Source organism: Microtus ochrogaster, chromosome 1, assembly GCF_000317375.1.
Source record: "Microtus ochrogaster isolate Prairie Vole_2 chromosome 1, MicOch1.0, whole genome shotgun sequence".
NCBI classification, from domain to species: domain Eukaryota; kingdom Metazoa; phylum Chordata; class Mammalia; order Rodentia; family Cricetidae; genus Microtus; species Microtus ochrogaster.
The window spans coordinates 25,407,377-25,427,873 of record NC_022009.1 but is presented as its reverse complement, the minus strand read 5'-3'; the positions used below and the strand labels follow the sequence as shown (position 1 = coordinate 25,427,873).

At 48.9% G+C, this 20,497-nt stretch overlaps 1 protein-coding gene and 1 pseudogene across 5 annotated transcripts in view; one reads left to right on the top strand and one right to left on the bottom strand.

The window, feature by feature from the left end:
- Positions 1-20,497, bottom strand: part of Adck1 (aarF domain containing kinase 1) — a 97,268-nt gene that overhangs the window by 25,898 nt on the left and 50,873 nt on the right. For all 5 annotated transcript variants that reach the window (XM_013350821.2, XM_013350777.2, XM_026781989.1 and 2 more), the window contains one exon: positions 6,345-6,503. In XM_013350821.2, coding sequence (XP_013206275.1) covers positions 6,345-6,503 — 159 coding nt within the window. The remainder of the gene's footprint in view (positions 1-6,344; positions 6,504-20,497) is intronic.
- LOC101982332 lies at positions 15,173-15,635 on the top strand (annotated as a pseudogene).

Here is a 20,497-nt window from a genome sequence, read left to right as displayed (position 1 = left end):
AATGTGAGACCTGTTAGAGAAGTCATCAGTCTCACAGTTACAGCAGGTCACCAGCCCGCTATGTGAGGTGGCCAGCCTGAAATCCTGATGTCAGTTATGAAGCCCAGGATATGCGCAGTTTTGCCCCACGGGGTGAAGCAGAAGAAGGGAGGGTCATGGGTTCGAGAGGGTTAGCTGCTGTTCTCTCTTCTCACGGCTTACGAGAGTCAAGAACGCCCGCTTCCCCTTCTCTATTCACTGCACACCCATCTAGGAGCCCAACCTAAGGAGATTCATTTTGGTTTCTTTCTGACAACAGATGCAACCGACTAAAATAAAGCAGGTGTTGTCTTCTGTTTGCCTTTTTAAAATTGTTTCCCAAAATGCACTTCCTCCATAAAACCCTCCCAGCAGCCAGTGTTCGCACCAGCAGCCAGCACTTACTCAGCCTTGCAGATGTCTACTGGGCACTCACACGAACGGAGAAATGGAAAAGCAAACGAACACAGGAACATTTCAGGGTATCCATCTTCCCCTCCAGACAATTGCATGCACGGATGAGTGATGGGAAGGGGCGAGGTTTCGTTTTGGAGGTCTGGGTGGGAATAGGGTTACCTCTGAGCTCTAACAGAGAATTCGCTTCCGAATCTGGAATCAAGGAACAGTGAGCAACTAATGCCTCCCTCAGGGTGCAGAAATCAAAACAGAGCAAGGCACTGTGGTCCAGGCCTGGTGATGCCAGCACGGGAGCGGCTGAGGCCAGACTGCGCTGAGTTCACAAACAACCTGGGCTACAAACTGAGACTCTCTATCAAAAAAAGAAAAGAAAACTAAAGATAATGAAATTATTTTCCCATATAGTAATTTGCCTCACAGTAGAGAAAAATCAGTTGTCAGACATACAATAATACAACGGAAAACTAGAATAATGTGGAAGTTTGAAAGCAAGTGATGGTATTTATTTATTTATTTGTTTTTAAAAACAAGATCTCTTAATCCAAGGTAGCCCTGGATGTACTAGAGCTAGCTATGTAGACCAGGTTAGTCTCAAACTCACAGAAATCCTCCTACCTCTGCCTCCCGAGTACTAGAATCAAAGTCATGTACCACCATGCCCAGCCACAGTGACATTTATTTATAATTGAAAAAAGGGAAGAAAACACTCGTCCCTTAGTACCCATAGTGTCCCAGATGTATGCTACAGGAACTTTGCAGACACGCTCATTCCACCATCCTGCCTACTTTCTGGGTGCCCTGAGCACCCCTGGAACAGTTTCTATCTGCCCAGCCTGAACCTGGACCCAGGTTTTCCTCCGTCCTTCCTGGAGTCCTGTCCCCTACGAGACAGCGTGAGCTGATACAAAGAAGAAGCTCGGGGAAGGTACAGAGCAAGCTGTGCAATCAGCAAAGCACAGCGGAGGTTACTGCTATCGGGCGCTGTAAGATAAACAGCACTCCGTGGAAAGCAGCACACAGAGACAAGGCCCACACTGATCCGCGCTGGTAAAGATGGGTGCCACAGGACGGCGGTCAGCTCAGGGCCATGTAAACACCTGCCACTGGCTGGGTTTATCTTTCTCCAGGTAAGTTATTAAAGCTCATGCCTTCCAGAGCATAAAAGAACAGAGTGAACACAGTTGCCCATGGGATGGCTTACATCCCTGCATATTTATGTATCTGTTTCTTTTAACTAAAATCGGCTGTTGGATTCTGTGCCAATCCAGGAATTACCTAGCCACCCACTGTTCAATCCACCCATTTAGAAAAGAAACAAGATGACAGACACTGTGGAAATGCTACTTAAAAAGTTACCAGTTGTTTCTTTATAAGACCCTTGTGAAAGGCCAAGTGACATCAAGCAATAGATCAGACACTGGCACTCAGGCCGGAAAGCTCTGCTTCAATGCATCAGACCACTCGGGGGCTGTGGCACATGCATGGCCCGGCAACGGCCATGATTTAGATCCTTAGGGGGTGACAGAGTGAGGGTTGTTCTCCACCAGCTTCAGAAGTTCTATAGGCAACAGGGGTATTGGGGGGGTGACATAGGGTGGTGCTGTGGGAACTGGGGATGTTACCACCACCAGCTTAGAGGCTACCAAGTCCCACCCTGCTCCAGCAATGACCACGGGAGTACATATGGCCTGCTGAGCTCCCACCACCTTGGGCAGGAGAGAACTGTAGCGCAGGCCCGCAGGTGGAAAGATGGTGCCCGTCCCCTCAGTCCTTCCTGCTGAATCACTTCCAATCTCGGGGCCCAATTAGTCTGGCTCTGAGCAGTCACACAAATCAATAAGCGTCACTAGCGGTGCATCTAGAAGTGGTGTTACCCCGACTGCTCAAGGGACAGTAGCGGGTGATAATGACAAAGCTGAAACGCGTCCCTGGCTGAGCCTCTCTTGTCTGCACAAAGTCACTGGAGTCATCAGACTTGTCAGGCGCTGGGCTCTGAGTGACTTCCCTCTCCCTGCCATCTCGCTATGCTCTGTCCCAGAGACAGTCCCCCATCCCCAAGGGTATGGCCTGGTTTGCAGAAAACACCAGATCCTAGGGTGGCACGTATTCCAGGGACCAACCCGGGAGCCAACTTCCCCACCCACCTTTCTGGCTAAGATGATAGTAGGGCATCCTCCGGTCAGTCAGGGAAGACAGGCTTCACTGAGAAGGTGATACTGGATGGGCCTGTGCCATTCAAGGGGATTTATTCCTCTTGCCAGGACAGTTAGTGCCAGAACAATCATGGTGTTATTACTTCAAGCAACAACAAATGAAGAGACTCCTAGGGACTCCTTTTGGGGGTGAGGATAGGGGAAGAACAGAGGAAGAAAGCAACTGTCTTTGGCATCTGAGTGATACCAGAGCCGTGCAGCTGTTTGGGGGCATGTGAGGAACTCTGTTAGGACAAGCCAGGAAGCTGAGGAAGCCAATGGCCAACTACAGATGGGAAGAAGCTTGGTCCTTACAAACCACAATGAGGTGTCGGGTTAGTCAACCTTGGGACAGCTGGTACAGGTGCCTCCCCACGTGTGAGAGTATGGGTATTCCATCTGCCTCGTTTCTCTATGGGCACTCTAATAATTGCAGCCAAAAGCGTCCCAGCTGGCACAACCTGTAGTCTTTACCTCTTCACTCTCAAAAGTCTCAATCCAGGAAGCCACTGTGCCCTCCATCTTTAGATGAGATATATGTTCAGATTCATAAGCTTGCCTTCCTAAAAAAGCAAATATCCAGAGGCTAAGACGATTAGTCCTTCTCCTTTTAGTAGGAATTACTCTAATCAGATTGCCCTTCCAACAAAGAGACAAGCCTGAAGGCATCTGATACCTGGAATTGGTGCAGAATGAAGCCCAGCAATCTATGCAGAAAAGCCAGCCACCTACGCCTGCCCACAAGCTTCTGGTACCTAAGATGGTCTTAGTATCCCCTAGAAATAGACCATTTTCCTCCTGCCATGAAGACTTGCGCACCTTCCTAGGGTTGTCATTCCTAAAAATAGATACCATTTAGATCTGGACTTTGGAAGAAAAACTGATTTCAGATGTCAAACAACCAAAGTTTTCAAATTGGGTTTCCTGGTGGAGAATGGTAACTATGACAGGACTTTCCCACCAAAGATCCAGCCTGGTCCTGTTCCTGCTGATAGCTGGGTGGGTAGCAGCATCAGGTCCTCCTGTGCTCCCAACCCTAACCTTCTCAGTCACTACCAAGAGGATGTTGTGTGCTCTGCAGAGGACCTGCCAGGCATCCATCCCAACAAAAGCATCCTCGGGAAAGAAGATGTCAAACTTTTACTACTATTCTTAACGCCATTGACTCCACAGCCACCATTCCTTAAGAAGTCAGCGAGGATCTGAACAGAGCAAAGTGACAGCTCTCCTCCTGGCCCTTGGGGCTATGGTACCTAGGCTGGGCAAAGGTAGGCTCTTGCCTGACTCTAGAACCATCAGAAACCCATGGATCCTCCCTGGCTTCTGTTCCCTCCTGCTTATGACCATGTCTTAAGTCACCAAGAGATTCTCTAAAACCTTAGGCCTGCAGCATGGGACCAAGGCCACTCAGTGGTCCTGGTCCCTCAGTCCATCTACTCCCTCCGAAAGACACGCAGCAGCTATTCCAAACCTTCACCCCCTCCAGCCTCCAGTGCCACCTCCTACCCTCTCATTCTCGGCAGATGGTCTGGCCTCCTACAGCAGAGAAAAAATAGAGGCTATCAGCCTGGTACACACTCTGCTGCCCACCTGCCCTCCCCTCTCCAGGGCCCCACACACTCATTTATAAGCAGCCTCGCTGCCTTCTACTTACAAAGCGAAGACTCATCAAAGGCCAATGTGTCTGCGTTCTCGGTGCCCAATCTCCTGAGTACCCTCCTCTGACTTGACTTCTCAATTATGTCTCTCTGCTGAGTCTCCCATATCCCTCCCCCATCAGCGAAGGCCTCCTTGTGTCTCAGGAGCACTGAAGTCTACAGTTTGGACTAACTCTCCCCAGCCTCCCATGGCTGAACACTGGCTGCTCTTCCTAACACCTCTAGGATCTCCCAACCCCAAATACCCTTTTCAGTGCCTTCCTGATTTGGTCTTCCACTTGGCAGTGCTAAGCAATTCTAGAAAACTCTACTTTCCAAAATGGCTACAACAATGTTCCCATTCCAATATGCCTCTGGAACCTCAGATACTCAATACTTTCCTAACCTAAAGCAATTTCTTTTCCCTCAACTAGACTCTAGCTGATATATAGGCAAAGATTTTTGTTTGTTTGTTTTTTCTTTTTGTTTTGTTTTGGCTTGATTTTTTTTCCTGAAGCATGCATAGGCAGCCCATATATGGCGGTTCTGTTGAACTTGTCCATATTGGGTTTCATGGTCTAAGTTGATGAAGATGACTGACCAGGTCTCTTCCTCAAAAGGGCACCAGACCTCATTACAAATGGTTGTGAGCCACCATATGGTTGCTGGGAACTGAACTCAGGACCTTTGGAAGGGCAGGCAGTGCTCTTAACCACTGAGCCATCTTACACCAGAAACCTAAGATACACTTCTACCTCCTCCTTGGCCCCCATGATACTGTCTTGCTTCATACCTTATTCTCTCACAACAACACAGCAGCCCTTCAATTTTTCGGACTATGCAGACTTTGTGCTTTCCCAACGCATTCTCCTGACTGCCCACACACTTTTATTTCCAGTGCATATCTGATCACAGCAGTCCCCTGACTAGAATTCTAAATGGTTCCCCCACATAATACTGAACATGTTGTCAGAACCACAAGTACTTCATTGTTGACTACGGCCAGTGTTCCACCTGAGCCTGGGATAAGGGTCCTCTCCCGCCCCGCCTATCTTCCCAGTCTCACTCCCTACCCCTCCCACCATCTGAGTTAGTGGAATTCTCCAAGCTCCTTCTGCTCCTATTAGCATCAGGCCCTCCCACATGTGGGGCTATCCTTGCACTGGCCAGCAGTGTCATGAGTCCTTCGAGTCCACAAGGACATTAACCTTGCAGGGAAGCCTTGTCAACACCGCGCATCCTGACATAGCGCCTTCCCGCGGTTGAGAGCTCAGATTCCTACTTGATGAGTGTTTGTTTACATACCTGTCTCCTGTAGTAAACGGGAGGGTAGGGACAGAGCTCACTTACTCACATGCCCTCATTAGCCAGTCAGAAGAGACCTTGGTTGAGTCCAGATTAAGAAGGAAAGGAAGAGAGACTAGGAAGAGGGATATGTGGGATCAACAGACCGTTGACCTCCACGTATGAGTATTGGCTTCTCCAATAATAGGAGCACATACGTTCCCTCCCTTGCTGGACACACATGTAGAAGATTCCAGGAGTACACAGGCCCTCTTGGAACCTCCTTAGGGCTATTTGCAAGAATGTTAAGTTTGCTAATTCAAAACAAACGTCATAGAAGCAAATGAGTCATCCACATAACTATTTCTATGTGATCTGCACATCATTTTTCTGTGCTTGGCTTATCACGTACGTTCTTAAGCTATAATCTAATACATTATGATGCATCTCTGTCTACCCCTGAGGAGACTGCCTTTGGGGCCTTTCATGTCTGCTGCACCTCACTGGAGACCTCCCTGTGACTCAGGTCCCCTTCAGGACCTGAATCAGCTCGGCCCCATCAGCCTCTCATCATGTTCCGATACATATCCCAGAGTATCTCAGGACAAATCAAGAACTGACCAGCCTTACCAGGGTGTGATTCCAAGTTCTTATGACACAGCCTTGGTCGTGCCTCAGCTCTCCTCTCCCACTCTGCTCCTCAGAGGGCCACAGTCCACCCACCAGCCTGAGGAAGTATCTGGGAGGCTGTCTGGCTCCTGAGGAGAAAACGAGAGAGAAAGGGGGAAGCACCCACCTCCATCAGGAGAATGTCCTTGGAGCTTTGCGCCTGAACCTTCGGGTGCTGGACCTTCACGGCCACAGTCCGACCGTCATGCAACACTGCCTTGTGGACCTGGGCCAGGGAGGCTGCCCCCAGGGGGGTGTCATCGAAGCTCAGGAACAAATCATGGATCTGCCAGGAGGGGAAAGAGAAGAGAGTGACTGGAAGGCGGCCTAACCTGGTAAGAGGGTGAGGCCGAGAGATGATGCCCCAGAGCTGTCCAGCATCCCACAGCAGATCTACTGCCTCATCGGTTGGGTGGGTCCCAGATGGCCCTTTTGCTATGGTAAGAATTCACACCAAACACATGGATAAGACAGGACAGAAGACACACCTGGAGGGCATGTCTGCATAGGACCACAGGAGCCCTGTAACCCCCATCAAAGGCCATTTAATGATCCACCACTGAGTCTGTTGACCCTTCACGCACAGATCATGACAAGTTCACAGAACTGGAGCCAGAGCAGCCTGACAGGCCAGAGGGCAGACATCCCAATCCTGCCAACCTAGACAGCTCAAGGCCCTTTAAGCCGGAGGCTTTGAGTCACAGCCACCTTTACCTGAGCAGAGGCCTCGAGACGGGTTTCTGAGCCACTGCTGGCCTGGCCACATCCTAGCAGGATCCTAGTGTTGCCAGAGACCTAAAGTGAGTCTCTGGGAGTTCCCTTGCTCTTCTGTGCCTCAGTTTCTCTCGGCACCCTGACTCTTGCATCCTCTCTTGCTTTCTTCCCCACTTCTGTCTCTTTTAGAACTGCCACATTGGTTCTTTCTGACTAGTTGGTCACCACTACACGGTCCAAATACAAATATCCTACTAGATGGAAAGAGAGCCCCCCACAACCAGAAACTTTTCTAAAGATTGGCAAAGGCTGTGGTTCAAATCCTCTCCATTTCTTTAAGCCCAAGCACAGCCTCAGAGTTCCATTTTTGCAGACGAATACACACCAGTCTATTTACTGTATTTAATCACATGCCTCTGCTTCCCTGCTCCCCATTCAAGGTCAATTCAGTCCTTTTTCCTACGCCCTTCCTGCCTTTGTCCCCATTGCAACCACCTTGTCCTGTCCTCAGCACTGCCCCTTTCTCTCCTCAAACCTGAGGTGCCAAATGTCACACAGCTACCATCCCAATTCTGTTTGCTAGGACTCCCTGTAATTCTCACGTCACAAATGGCTCCCAGCTCCCTGCCATCATTCCTGTACCTCCCACTAAATGTCATTACATTTACCAACATTCTCCAGAGGACAAGACCCAGGCATCAGGGAAGCGTCTCAAACGGTGGTCATGAAAGACGGCTCTCCAGTGGATTAGATACCAGGATGGTGTCTAATCTCCTTGTTCCCCCAACAACACGCTTGCCTTTCCCTCCTCTGTGAGTGCTAGACTTCCTAAGGGCTAGTCTCTTCTGCTGTCTACTCACTTGCTCTGGCTCCCTCGGCACAAGAACTATCATCATGGACTTGCTCTTGGGATGGAAGAACGCCAAAGCCACCTCCCCCAGATGCCATGTGAATGAGTGTGGGGGTGGGGGTGCTATGCTGGCCACTGCTATACCCCTGTAATTTGTACAGGGATGGAACTAGCTAGAGTCAAACAAGTACCTGTTGAGTGGCTAACTCCAGTGTTCTCTCCACTGGAGAACAGAATCAGCCTAGTTTTCCCCTTGAAACAGCTCGGCCTTGGCACTCACACTGCTACGACCACAAATACTCCAATGGACGTCTGTCCAGAATGGGAAAAGCATAAACCATGTCTGAACTTTACCTGGGCACAGGTTATTCCAGGTGAGGCCTCAGCCTGGCCTGTCAGAACCCTCAGGAGCCCCAGCCACCCTGATTGGCTCAGAAATGGACATGTGGCCCAATCAGACTCAAAGTAGCCCAATCATATTCAATTCTTCTACGTCTGTTTAAACAGTGGGAGACGATGTACTTTCTTTTGAAACTAGGAAGAAAAATACAATTCTGGGCATGCCAAGGGTCACAGGACAGAGACATAGGAAGCTAAGGCGAGAAAGGAGGAATCAATCCTGTTTAGTTTTAGCCCTTCATCTAGCCATCCTCAATACCTCGCCTACAATTCCTTTTCTGTTTGTTTGCCTTTTTGCCTGCTTGCCTGCTTGCCTGCTTGCTTGCCTAAGTCAATTTGAGCAAAGTTTTGTAACAGAGACAACTGAAGAAGCTCTAACTAACAACATCAGGCACTCGATGAGGTGACCGAGGGAGACCCAGGCCGGGGCCCCTTAGAGTCATGGAAAGTGTGGGTTTCAGCCCCTCCCTGTCCCCCTGATTGGAAGAAGGACTCAGGCTCAGTAAAAGCAGAGCTTCTGCTACTGCATAATGAGATCCACACAGATCCCTGTGGAGACTAGCAATGCCTGGAGGACCCCCAAGGAGACCATTTCTCAGGGCAGGGCTGTGGACCTCGCCCAGTCTTCCTGTGGTCCCATTCCCTAACCCTGGCCCTTGCCTGGCCCAGGGAATGTGTCACCTCCTTCTCAGAGGACAACCAGTTTTAAGCCCGTGTCATTGCGGGGACACTGCAGAGTCACTGCAACCAAAGAGTGACATGGCATCTCTAGGGCTGTGTGACAGGAACAGCTGCCAAGAGCTCCCCACAGGGAAGTGGAGGAAGGAAAGGGCTGAGGCAAGCAGATCCTAATCTCCAGAATGAGAGGAAGCCAGGCTTGCCATTTCACCCAGGAACAGGAAGGGCCTGCCCTCACAACCTCCTGCCTCCATCCAGGGATGGAGGAAGCCCCCTAATCCCAGCTGCTAACTTGGCATTTAAACCAGCTCTAGCAGGAAGGGGTTAATCAAACTCTCAGTTTCACCAGCAGAAGCAAAGGAGTCATAGAAAGGGTACCAAGAGGCATCTGTTGGGCAAACCCCTGTCCCATCGCGACCCCCCCCAAACCCCAGCATCTCTACAGCCATCTTTCCTTCTCTAGCCAGAACTCCTCCACCTTCCCATGCTCACGCAAACACATACACACATACACAATAATTGATCGCTACTGGATGCTCCTGCCGACTTATAAAAAAGGTAATTAAAGATTGGTGCTTCAGCCTGTAATTAAATATGAATAAAGTATCTCTAAATGGAACCTTAATTCAAAGTGTTCAGTGAACGTACTTTATGCTGATAGATAGTAAGGAAAAATAGACCCTGTCCCGAAAGCAGAATTATACCCCCCGTGCAGCTGGAACAAATGCTGCCCCTCCCCTCCAATCGCCAAGGCCCTGCCTCATTCCCTAGCCCTCTCGGCAGAAAGCCATTAGCAGAAACAAACGGCAGCATCTTCAGCAATTAGAGTCAAGCAGGGCCCTCGGCTGCCTCAGGTTCCTCATGGAAACTTGTCTTTCTTCTAGGGCTTGCTTCCCTGTTCTCTCTCTCTCTCTCTCTCTCTCTCTCTCTCTCTCTCTCTTTCTCTCTCTCTGGAGGCAAAATCAATTAAGTAAAACAGATGAATTTCAAAATGAGTAGTTGTGTGCTTTTTAATTACCATCGGTCTGAGATTCAAACATATTGATGATATGGTCATCTAGAAAAAAAATTATCAGGGAAAAAGTTGTTCCTGTTCTGTGTGGAGAGAAACAGGCAGAAGGACAGAACATGAATGTAAAGGGGATGATCTTTTAGGAGGAAAAACATTGGCCAGGCAAAAAGATTAGCATCCTCCCTGGGGCTCTGGCCATTCAGTCATCAGTTGTCTGTCTTGAGGAGAAGGGGTCTCAGGACCTGAAGACCAAGTGACACTGTGCCTGGACAGGCATAAGTCAGGCCTGCAAGTTCCCAGAAAGGAGGCCCTGTAGGTATCTTTTCCAAAATACCACATGGAGTGGCTAAGTACTGGCCAGGAACCTCATTTGGCCCAAAATAAGATGACAAGTCAGGGTACCCTGGAGGAGCTAAGGAGTTCCACTTCAATTCCGTATCTTAGCCAGCCTGAAGCCCCTCATGACCACTGGCTCAAGGTCACAGGTTAGGGCAGAGTGGGAAGGGACTTTCTAATAAGGCCCAACATCAAATATCCCACCCCATGGCCCCCATACTCATTCACATCAGGTCAATTTTAGCTTCAGAAATGCCACCATTCCAGGCATAGAAAGCATCTCCCAGGCCCTGGACAGCCTGGCTCCAGGTGACGATAGGAGCCTGTCTCAAACAGACCTAAATGCCAAGCCAGACAGCTCTCTAAGAGCTGGGATGATGCCCTGGGCACCTAACACAGACCAATGCATCAGGGTTGTTGGTGGACGGGGGAAGCAGGTTACCATGGCATCAGCAACCAAGAACATCTGGCTCTCTCTTGTGGAGCTGACCCACCCCATACCTGGATGGGCTCCAGCTGCCATTCATTCAAGTCTGCTAGGCAAAGTCTCAGTCCATGCTAACAGAGTAGCTAGAAGGAACCTCAGCCTAAGGCAATCAGGACAGTTCCAGCCTTCCAAGACTCAGCAAAATGCCTTGAACAAACAATACCTATGTACCCCCAACACCTTCCAGCACCTCTACCTGGAACCCATCCCCCACCTCTGCTTCTCTCAGTCCCACTGACCTGCCCAGGTACGCCATTCCATTACCACTGATTCAGTTTGTGCAACTCTTGCTCTCCCTCTGGAACATGCTCTGGAACATGCTCTGGAACATGCTCTGGAACATGCTCTGGAACATGCTCTGGAACATGCTCTGGTCTGTAGTTCCCCCACCCCCACCTTCACGGCCATGCCTTTGCCTTCGAAGGTCACGTTTGGCCGGGATAGCAAATGAGTGACAGTGGGGGCATTCTCATTCCCCCTGTGGTGGTTTTAAAATATGTTCTGAGTTTTTAAATGCCCCCCTTCTTAAGGAGTCTATTCCCCTTCGCTTAAGTGTGAACTGGAATTCATGACCCGTTCCTAAATTACATAAGCCTCCAGTCAATCTATCCCCCTCCTTCTCATTTTCTCTTTTGGGGTTTTGTTTTGTTTTGTTTCTGGTTGGAGGAGGGAACAGATGTCCTACCACAGGTCATACCTATGGTAAGGGGCCAGGCTTTCTGCACAGACAAACCCCAGACACAAACCTTCTGGCCCCAGACATGACATGAGCCATGTGAGAAACCCTGAACATGATTACTAGTGTCAAATGCCAGTTTGACTGGATTAAGTCCCACAGAGAGACCCGGTAAAGTGTCCTCTGGCTGTGTCTGGGAGGGTGTTTGCAGAGAAGTGAGACCTGTGGGTTAGGAGAATGAGAAGATCTGAACTCCAACTTGGTGCCATCCATTTGACTGAGGGTTCAGACAGAAAGAGATTTTTCCTCCTCCCTTCTGGAGTTGGGGCCATGTTCTCCTCAGGCCCCATACATTAGGGTCATGAGGACCTCAGTCCTTCCTCCAGTAGTCCCCCCAAGTCCCACTCCTGGGTTACCAGGCCTTTGGCCACAGATGGCAAACAGCCAATGGTTCTCCAGCTCTGAGGCTTTTTGACTTCAGAATCCTAGCCCAGGTCTCCGTCTTCCAGCCAGCCTGTCACAGAGTTCTTATCCTCCACGACTGCATGAGTGGTTCCGCTGAGGAGTCTTCCCTTGAAAGTTTACCTCTATTGAAGTCTGCCCGATTGGTTCTGTCTCTGTGGAGAACCTTAACAACCTCAGTCCAGAATCATCCAGTAAGCTACTCCTGAACTCCTGACTCACAGACACACAGAAACTTTAAGTAAAATGCTCCTTGTTTAAGCCACAAGGTTTGAGGCTAACTTTTTCTGCAGCGATAGCCAAGCAATGCATCCAGCCACGCCATACCAGACATCACTAATCCATGCAGCATTTGGTGCTACTGTAGCCCCACGATGCCTTACAAGCTCTCACAACGCAGGGCTCCAGGCAGCCACTGCCAACAGAGCAGCTCTGTCATGATACAAACCACTGTCTTCATTTCCCCAGAGACTACACCAGCCTCCTAACCAACTTATCCAGTTAGATCCTAGCTCCTCCAATCTATCCTCTATCACACACACAACTGAACTGTGCCATGTCTCTATTTAAATCACCTCACCAGATACCTACGGTCTGAATCCCTAGCAGGCCCACCAGGGCTGGGGCCTATCTGCTTCTCTTTTCCAACCTCCTCCCTCTGTCCCAACCAGAAGGCTTCCTTAGACTCCAGACTCCTCCCTAGCCCCTACAGGTGTTCTCATGTGTTAGCCCCTTTACCTGGAAGGCTGACCTTCCCTCATACACTGCCTCACTGTCACCCACTCAACGACTTCTCCTGAATACATCCTCCTGGGCCCTCCTTGAGAAGACTGCCATGGCTGCACGTTCACCTCCTCCTCTATTTCCTGTTTCCCTCAACCCCCTTGAACTAGAGGCTTCTGGTTTTACACAGCACTGTATCCCAAGTGCATGACACAGGACTGAGCTCAGTCAGTTACGTTCTTTCTATAGGGATTGGCTAGAGCAGAGATGAGGTTCCCTGTACCCATCATGGAAAAGGAACCTGGGACCTTCCCACTGACCCCGGTAGCTTAAACACCTCCAAAAGTGACCACGGTACCTTCATGGTAGCCAAGGGGAGCCTCCTTGGCCCTGGGTAGCTTGAGAACTGTGGCTGGAGGAACTCTGGGGAATTTTTTTGTTAATAATGATTAATAAAAGGCAGATAAACACCCAGTGTGGCTGGCCAGCCTGGGAAGCCAGCCCATTAGAGCTGTCACTCATTAGCGGTGGGGGTGCCGTCCAATCAGATCTCCTCAGCTTAAGCAAACCTTCTGTAAATTGGAGGCTGCAGGCACTGACATTTGATAAATTATTCTTCATAATCCACCATTGCCTGTCATAAATCTAATCCTTCAACTTCCCCATCTTAATAACTCCCACAGTCTTGGAGGGTGGCATGTATCCGCCTCTGCCAGTGACAGAGGTCTCTGGGACCAGAGATCCTGGATAAAGAAGATTATGAAATCGTGCCCCCCCACCAGCCAGGGTAGAACCTGACAGCTGTCCCCTGGGTGATCAGAGCATAGGCAATGAGCCGCTCTTGGAGCCGCGGTGCACCTCAGCAGGCATCCCACCAAAAAAGCAGAGATGTGGGTCCAATACACAGGACTAGAAGTCTGGAACTTTCTGCCTTCCAGAGCCAGCTGGCACACGGAAACACAGAAGGCTTTTCTACTTCCTCGATTCTGAAGCTAGGTATGCTCAAGGGAACATCAGGATAACTTAGCTTCTCAAGAACGGGATGTTTGAGTCAACCACAGGCAACACGTTACATCTGAAGAGTGCTTGGTGTCCTCAAAGCGTTCTTACCTAACCCTCCACTCCCTCTTAAAGTTAGCTAGGGAAGCTAGTACCAACCCCATTTTACAGAGTACAACATAGTCACCAAAAGTCGTTATTCTTGGGGGCTGGAGAGATGGCTCAGAGGTTAAGAGCATTGCCTACTCTTCCAAAGGTCCTGAGTTCAATTCCCAGCAACCACATAGTGGCTCACAGTCATCTGTAATAAGGTCTGGTGCCCTCTTCTGGCCTGCAGGCATACACACAGACAAAACATTGTATACATAATAAATAAATATAAAAAAAGTCTTTATTCTTTTACACACATGACAACAACAACAAAATCCTAAATGATTAGCATTGTGGTTGTCACTGGGGACTTAAGGTGGAGTAAGTACAAAATGAATGGAGCCACCATCAACCGAAGTCACCAGCAGGACATAAAGGGACATGGGGGCAGTTAGGAATTTATCAACTCAGCACAAATGAAGAATACAATGGCTGGTCCTTACAAACACTGTGAAGGGTTCTCAAGGAACTGAGCATGGGTACCGGACTTCTCTAGAAATCAGAATAAGACCTGAAGACTGAAGAGTCAGCGAAGTTGTTACAAGAGAGAAGGAAGAGTCTTCCAGAGAGAGAACTGTGAACTGAGCAACAGCAAGAGACCCAAGGATCTGACAGCAAGCAGCTCCCAATACAGAACCCAGACCAACCTGGGCTCCCTCCCCACAGAGAAGGGGTCGTCTTCCACAGTTCATGATCACTTGAAGTGTTCTGTGCAGCTCGTGAATCCTGAACCCCAGCAGACTCAGCTTTACAAACCCCACAGGCCTTCTCAACCACCTTCAGCTGTCCTTAGACTCAAAACAAGAGAAGCAGGGAAAGTATGAAGCATGGTGTCCTTCATGTACTGACACTCCATTTGCTGTCTGGACAGATTCCCTGGGCTTTGGGAAGTGGCGGCAGGGTGAAGCTTCATTCCCATGCCTCAGAGCCCAGGACAAGGAATTCGGAGCACGCATGCAGCAAGTTTTCTGGGTTCGCTCACTTTCCACATGAGGAAGACAACAGAGTGCAGGGATTTAAAAGGAAGAAAAACTCAGCTGCTGCAGAGCTACTGAGACCACAGGGAAAAGAGTGCGCTACAGCTATGGAGCTGGCAAGACGGCCCAGTGTATAGAGTGTTTTCTGAATGAACAAAAGGGCCTGAGTTTGGATCCCTGGCATCTACAAAAAAAAAAAAAAAAAGCTGGGCCCAACACATGTGCCTATAATCCTGGACATGCAGGTGTAGAAGTAGCTGGATAGCCAGTCACCCTAACCAAAACAGCCAAGTGTTCTGAGAGAAAGGCCCTGTCTCATAAAGAGAAGGCGGGAGCTAGACATGGTGGCACGCTCCTTTGATTCCAGCACTGAGGAGGCAGAGGCAGACAGATCTATGAGTTCAAGGCCAGCTTGATCTAACAGAGCGAATTCCAGGCCAGTCAGGGCTACACAGAAAAACCCTGTCTCAAAAAGAAAAAAAAAATGACAAAATGATTTCCGCTCCTCTTTCTGTGCAGCGTTTCGATCTGTCTGAGGTGGGCTGTTCTCGAATCACGGAGAGGCTGGGGGCACCGCAGCATGAGGCTGATGTGAATCCACAGGCCGATCGCCTCACAGATGCCCACCTCACCAAGAAGCTTCTGGACTTTGGTCAGCAGTCATGTAACTACCAGCAGCTTCGGAGAGGAACCAATGAAGCCACCAAAACCGTCAACAGAGGCGCCTCTGAGTTCATTGTGATGGCAGCAGTTGCTGAGCCCTTGGAGATCATTCTGCACCTCCCGCCACTGTGTGAAGATAAGAATGTTCCCCGTGTGTTTGTGACTTCCTAGCAGGCCCTAGGACGGGGTCTCCAGACCTGCCATTGTCTGTTCTGTTACCATCAGAGAAGGCTCTCAGCTAGAGCAGCAGGTCCAGTCCATCCAGCAGCCTATTGAAAGGCTCCTGGTGTAGGCCTGTGGCTCTGTCCTTTCTGTCTGTTCCCACCATACTTGTGTATCATACAGTCTGTTAGCATGTAGTGTTTTCAGCCAGTTTCTATTATAAGTATTGTACTACATCTGTTTTTTTTTGTATTTTTATATGTCTTACAGGGTTGTTCTGTCCCATCTCCCCATCTTCTCATACCATTTTTTAATCTATTTCACTTAATCTACGTGAAATGATACCTAATGCAGAAGAGAGGCAGACTGTCACAGTTTAACGGTGGGAAGAACCAGGAAACACCTAAGCCAAGGATAGTGTCTGCTATCACCTGTGAACTCATCCCTCTGTGCAGGACAAGGTGACAGTAACACTGGTCCCTCACGCCTTTGTGCATGAGATCCCCATAAATGTTACCATGACTGAAGATCTTTCTTTGGGGGGCAGCCCCTCCCGCCCACACTGTCATTTGAAGAGGAAGTCTGATATGTCCAAGTGCCATTTATTAATGTTTGTATGTTTTTGATATGTGTAACCTTATATTCTCACCCCACTCCCTACTGAGGGTGTCAGGGCATTCAAAGGGATGGTCTGCAGACTCAGAGGCAGCCTGAGTTTGACTGTCTGGATCGAAGAGTGACAAGGACAGAATAGTTCATTCATGTTGGAATAAAGGATGCCGGGGCTGAAACTTAGAGCAGAGACGATGCTATCAGGAGCATCCTGTCCTTTGTTGAATGGGGATTCCTTGTGGAGCTGTTTGACACCCACTTTGGGAGCCCTTATCCCTTTCTCCCTCAACATGGGTCAAGTGTATTCTCTATCTCACGAAGGGAGTGAAATAATGTTGTTCATTCTTGAGCGTGCTAATAAAGAGTTATGTTCATATTTCATTTTAAATGAAAGAAAGAATGTGGAAAGCTATAGATGAAGACACACCTAATGTTGACCTTTGGCCTCCACACACAAGCACACATTCATACACACACATGCACCACAAACACAGAAAAGCATACATGCATACACACATGAATAGTTGGAGGGTCAGTGACCTCCCTGCCAAGCTGCCAACGACATGCCCATCTGCACAGCTCCCCTCATCCCAGGCAGTGTTGAGTCACTGTGACGAAGAGAATACGAACTGTGAAAGACAAAATATGGACTTTCCTGGCCTGGGGTATGCACAAAAATAGCCTGTGTTCCCAACCCAAAAGCTGTAAATGTGCTCTTACATGACGGAGTCAGCGATCCTGAAGTGAGGAGAGCAGCCAGGACCCAGTGTCACAACGGCTCAGTAGGTAAAGGTGCTTGCTCCAGGGCCTGGTGACGTCATTTCAATCCCCAGGTCCCACATGTTGAGAGGAGAAAACCAACTCCCATAAGCTCCTCTGACCTCCACATATGTATACACACACACACACACACACACACACACACACACACATACACATAAAAATGTGATTTAAGAAGGGATGAGGGGAGCCGGGCAGTGGTGGCACACGCCTTTAATCCCAGCACTTGGGAGGCAGAGGCAGGCGGATCTCTGTGAGTTCGAGACCAGCCTGGTCTACAAGAGCTAGTTCCAGGACAGGCTCCAAAATCACAGAGAAACCCCGAAAAACCAAAAAAATAAATAAATAAATAATAAGAAGGGATGAGGGGAAATGAGGGTGGATGCTGGCACCTTCCTCTCCTGCAATGCCCACCCCGACCCCCACACACATTTAATTCAGTCCTCAAGTATGCCAACGCATCCTCTCCAGCTCCCCAACCTTGGTCCAAGCAACAACACTTCTTGCCTGGATGACCATGAAGACACTTGACTGGTCTTCCAGATAGTTCCACAGACCAGCTACCACACATTAGACCATGCTGTGCTTCTCACAGGGCCCACAGATGGCTGCCGGTCTCAGATCTCCTGAACACACACAGCTCACTTCTCCCAGCCACTGCCTGCAGTCACCCTCAGTCTTGTTCCTGACCGGAGTGCTTATGCCCTGAGGTACATACAATTTCCAGGTGTGCATCATGTCCTTCTGTCCCTTAACTACCCTTGGCTCATAATGTCCAAACCACTTGCTCTGGCAGGCCAGCTTCACCTCCTACACTTATTATCCAGAACACTATGTACTTCTCCTTGGGACACTTAAGCAAGTGTCATTGGAGTTTTATTGTTGGGATTCCCATAACCAAAAACTATGAGCTCCCTCACGGAAGCTTGTTCAACTGCACAACACAGGACCACACAATAAGCACGATGGCCAGGTGAGGGTCGGGGAGTGCACAAGCAGGCAACGCATTAGAGACGACAAACCCCAGTGCCCCAGCCTTGGACACTGGGGCTGTGCAGACTTAGAGACACTGTCCTCCCTGCTTCTACTCAAGATTCACATACCTCCCTGGGGGGACCCTTTCAGTACAAAGAGATTTTTCTTTGGACCATCAGCTCGCAAAAAAAAACAACATGGAGACTTATTAATTATGAAAGCTCAGCCTATAGCTTATGTTTGCCCCACTAGCTCTTATAACTTAAACTAACCCATTTATATTAATTACATTTTGCCTCGTGGCTTTTTACCTCTCTTCCATCTTGCACCTCGTGTTTCCTCTCCATGTGTCCTCTGGCATCTCTCCAGTGCCTAGATCCATCTTATCTTCTTCTTTCTCTGCCCACAAGTCCCACCTAACCTCTTCTTGCCTAGCTATTGGCCATTCAGTTCTTTATTAAACCAATTACAATGACACATCTTCACACATCGTAAAGAAATATTCAACACTCCAGCATGACACACCTGTACTGCCTAAATTGGCAGCCAGCTCAGGACACTTCACCTGTGTAGGGGTACCCAAAAGCCTTCTTGCTCCTTCTCTCTATGAAATGTCCTGTGTTGTGGTATATTATTTTAAGATATGTTATATTTGTTTATGTTGTGGATTATTTGTTTTAATGATGCGAAGATGTACTGCATTCTTTTATGTTGCATTTGTTTAACTCTGTGAAGCCATGTTACTTTGCCTGTCTAAAACACCTAATTGGTCTAATGAAGAGCTGAACAGCCAATAGCAAGGCAGGAGAAAGGATGGATGGGGCTGGTGGGCAGAGAGAATAAATAGGAGAAATCTGGGAGGGATGAAGGAGTGAGAAAAGATTCACTGACCTTTCCAATCCCATGAAGTTGCAACCCTTTCCTTCTAACTTGAAATTTCTAAACTATGTTCAAGGTCCATAGCAGTCAACATACACACAGCAACATAGAGGTACACAAGGTCAACTAACATATATACCCAAGCCTGAATCTCTATCTAGATTCAGTCTACACCCCGGTTAAAGATGAATGCACACTGGCACATAAGTTGACTCATACTACATGTACCTGTACAGACAAACATGCATACCCAAGTCTGATTCTCCATCTGGAGTCAGGCTACATCCCTGATGAGATGTGTATACACATGAGTGTATACGTGCACTCAAAAAAACATCCATGAAATAGGACCGCCACTAGGCATCAGGTTATTTCCCTGGTTAGAAATGTAAACATGTGCACATACACACACACACACATAAACATGCAGATATAGCACACATATATACATACAGATATTTGTATTGTGTACACACAGGCATATATACACATTCACACATGCAGACACATAGACACATATGTGAATGTGCAATATAGGTGCATACATGCACAGTTAGACACACCTACACATGCATGCATATGGAGCATACATTCACACAAACATACATGCACAAATACATGGACACACATATATGTGAATGCATATGTATACATGTGCATGCATTCACATGCACAGGCACACACACACACACACACACACACACAAGCACACACTTATTCTCTTCCAGTGGGGTACAGGCCCCAACAAGGGGCTCTCCTTGAAGCAGGACCTCCGGAGCACATATTGCCACACAGGCCCAAGTTAGGAAATGGATTTGTTCCTGAAGCACCATAAATGAAGCAGCAGGCCCACCTGGCTGACTCATAATCAGCATAAAAAATTGATTAGCCCTTTCCAGATTAAACATTATTGTTTCAGTGGTGAACATAAATCAGCTAGACATGCAGAGCGCACCTCCCTCTGCTGCCCAAGGGCAACATCAGGTGGAAAGCAGGTGAGGAGAAACAATGACGGGGGGCTCTTCCTGGAAGAGCGCACCCCTCCCTCCAACCACAGCTTGCACACAGAACAGAGGCTTTTCCAGAGGCGCACGCCAGTGCCTGACCATCTGTCCTTGCACTTCCTGAGGCCTCCACTTAGCCAACAGCTAATTGGCTCTTCAGGTAACAGGTCAAGGGCAGCCTGGCATAGAAGGCAAGATGGCAGACCCAGGGGAAACCAGAGCAAGGATAACAACCTCACTTTCTCCTGAGTGAGTGTCACCAGTTTCACCAGACTAGGTCCTGGCTCAACCCAGTGGCCTTGAACCACGCCCACCTCCTCTTAGGGACGGACTAACTAAAGTGGGTGTGTCTCTGGAGTCTAGCCGCAATGACCAAGCTCCTCCTCTGCCCAGTCCCTAGCTCATTCACTGCTGTGTGACCCTCATTCATCCAATGTCTCTAAGTCTCACCTTCCACATCTGGGAACACTGGGCTAGGGACCCCAAACACACCTTACCAAGCTGCTCTGGGACTAAATGAGACCACGTTCTTGAAAACACCAGTGTCCATGTCAGACAGAGGAGGTACTTAACAAATAAACAGTGAATAGTAGTAGCAACAGCAGCAGGAGCAGCAGCAGCAGGAACAGCAGCAGCAGCAGCAGGAACAACAGCAGCAGGAGCAGCAGCAGCAGCAGGAACAACAGCAGCAGCAGCAGGAGCAGCAGCAGCAGCAGCAGGAACAACAGCAGCAGCAGCAGGA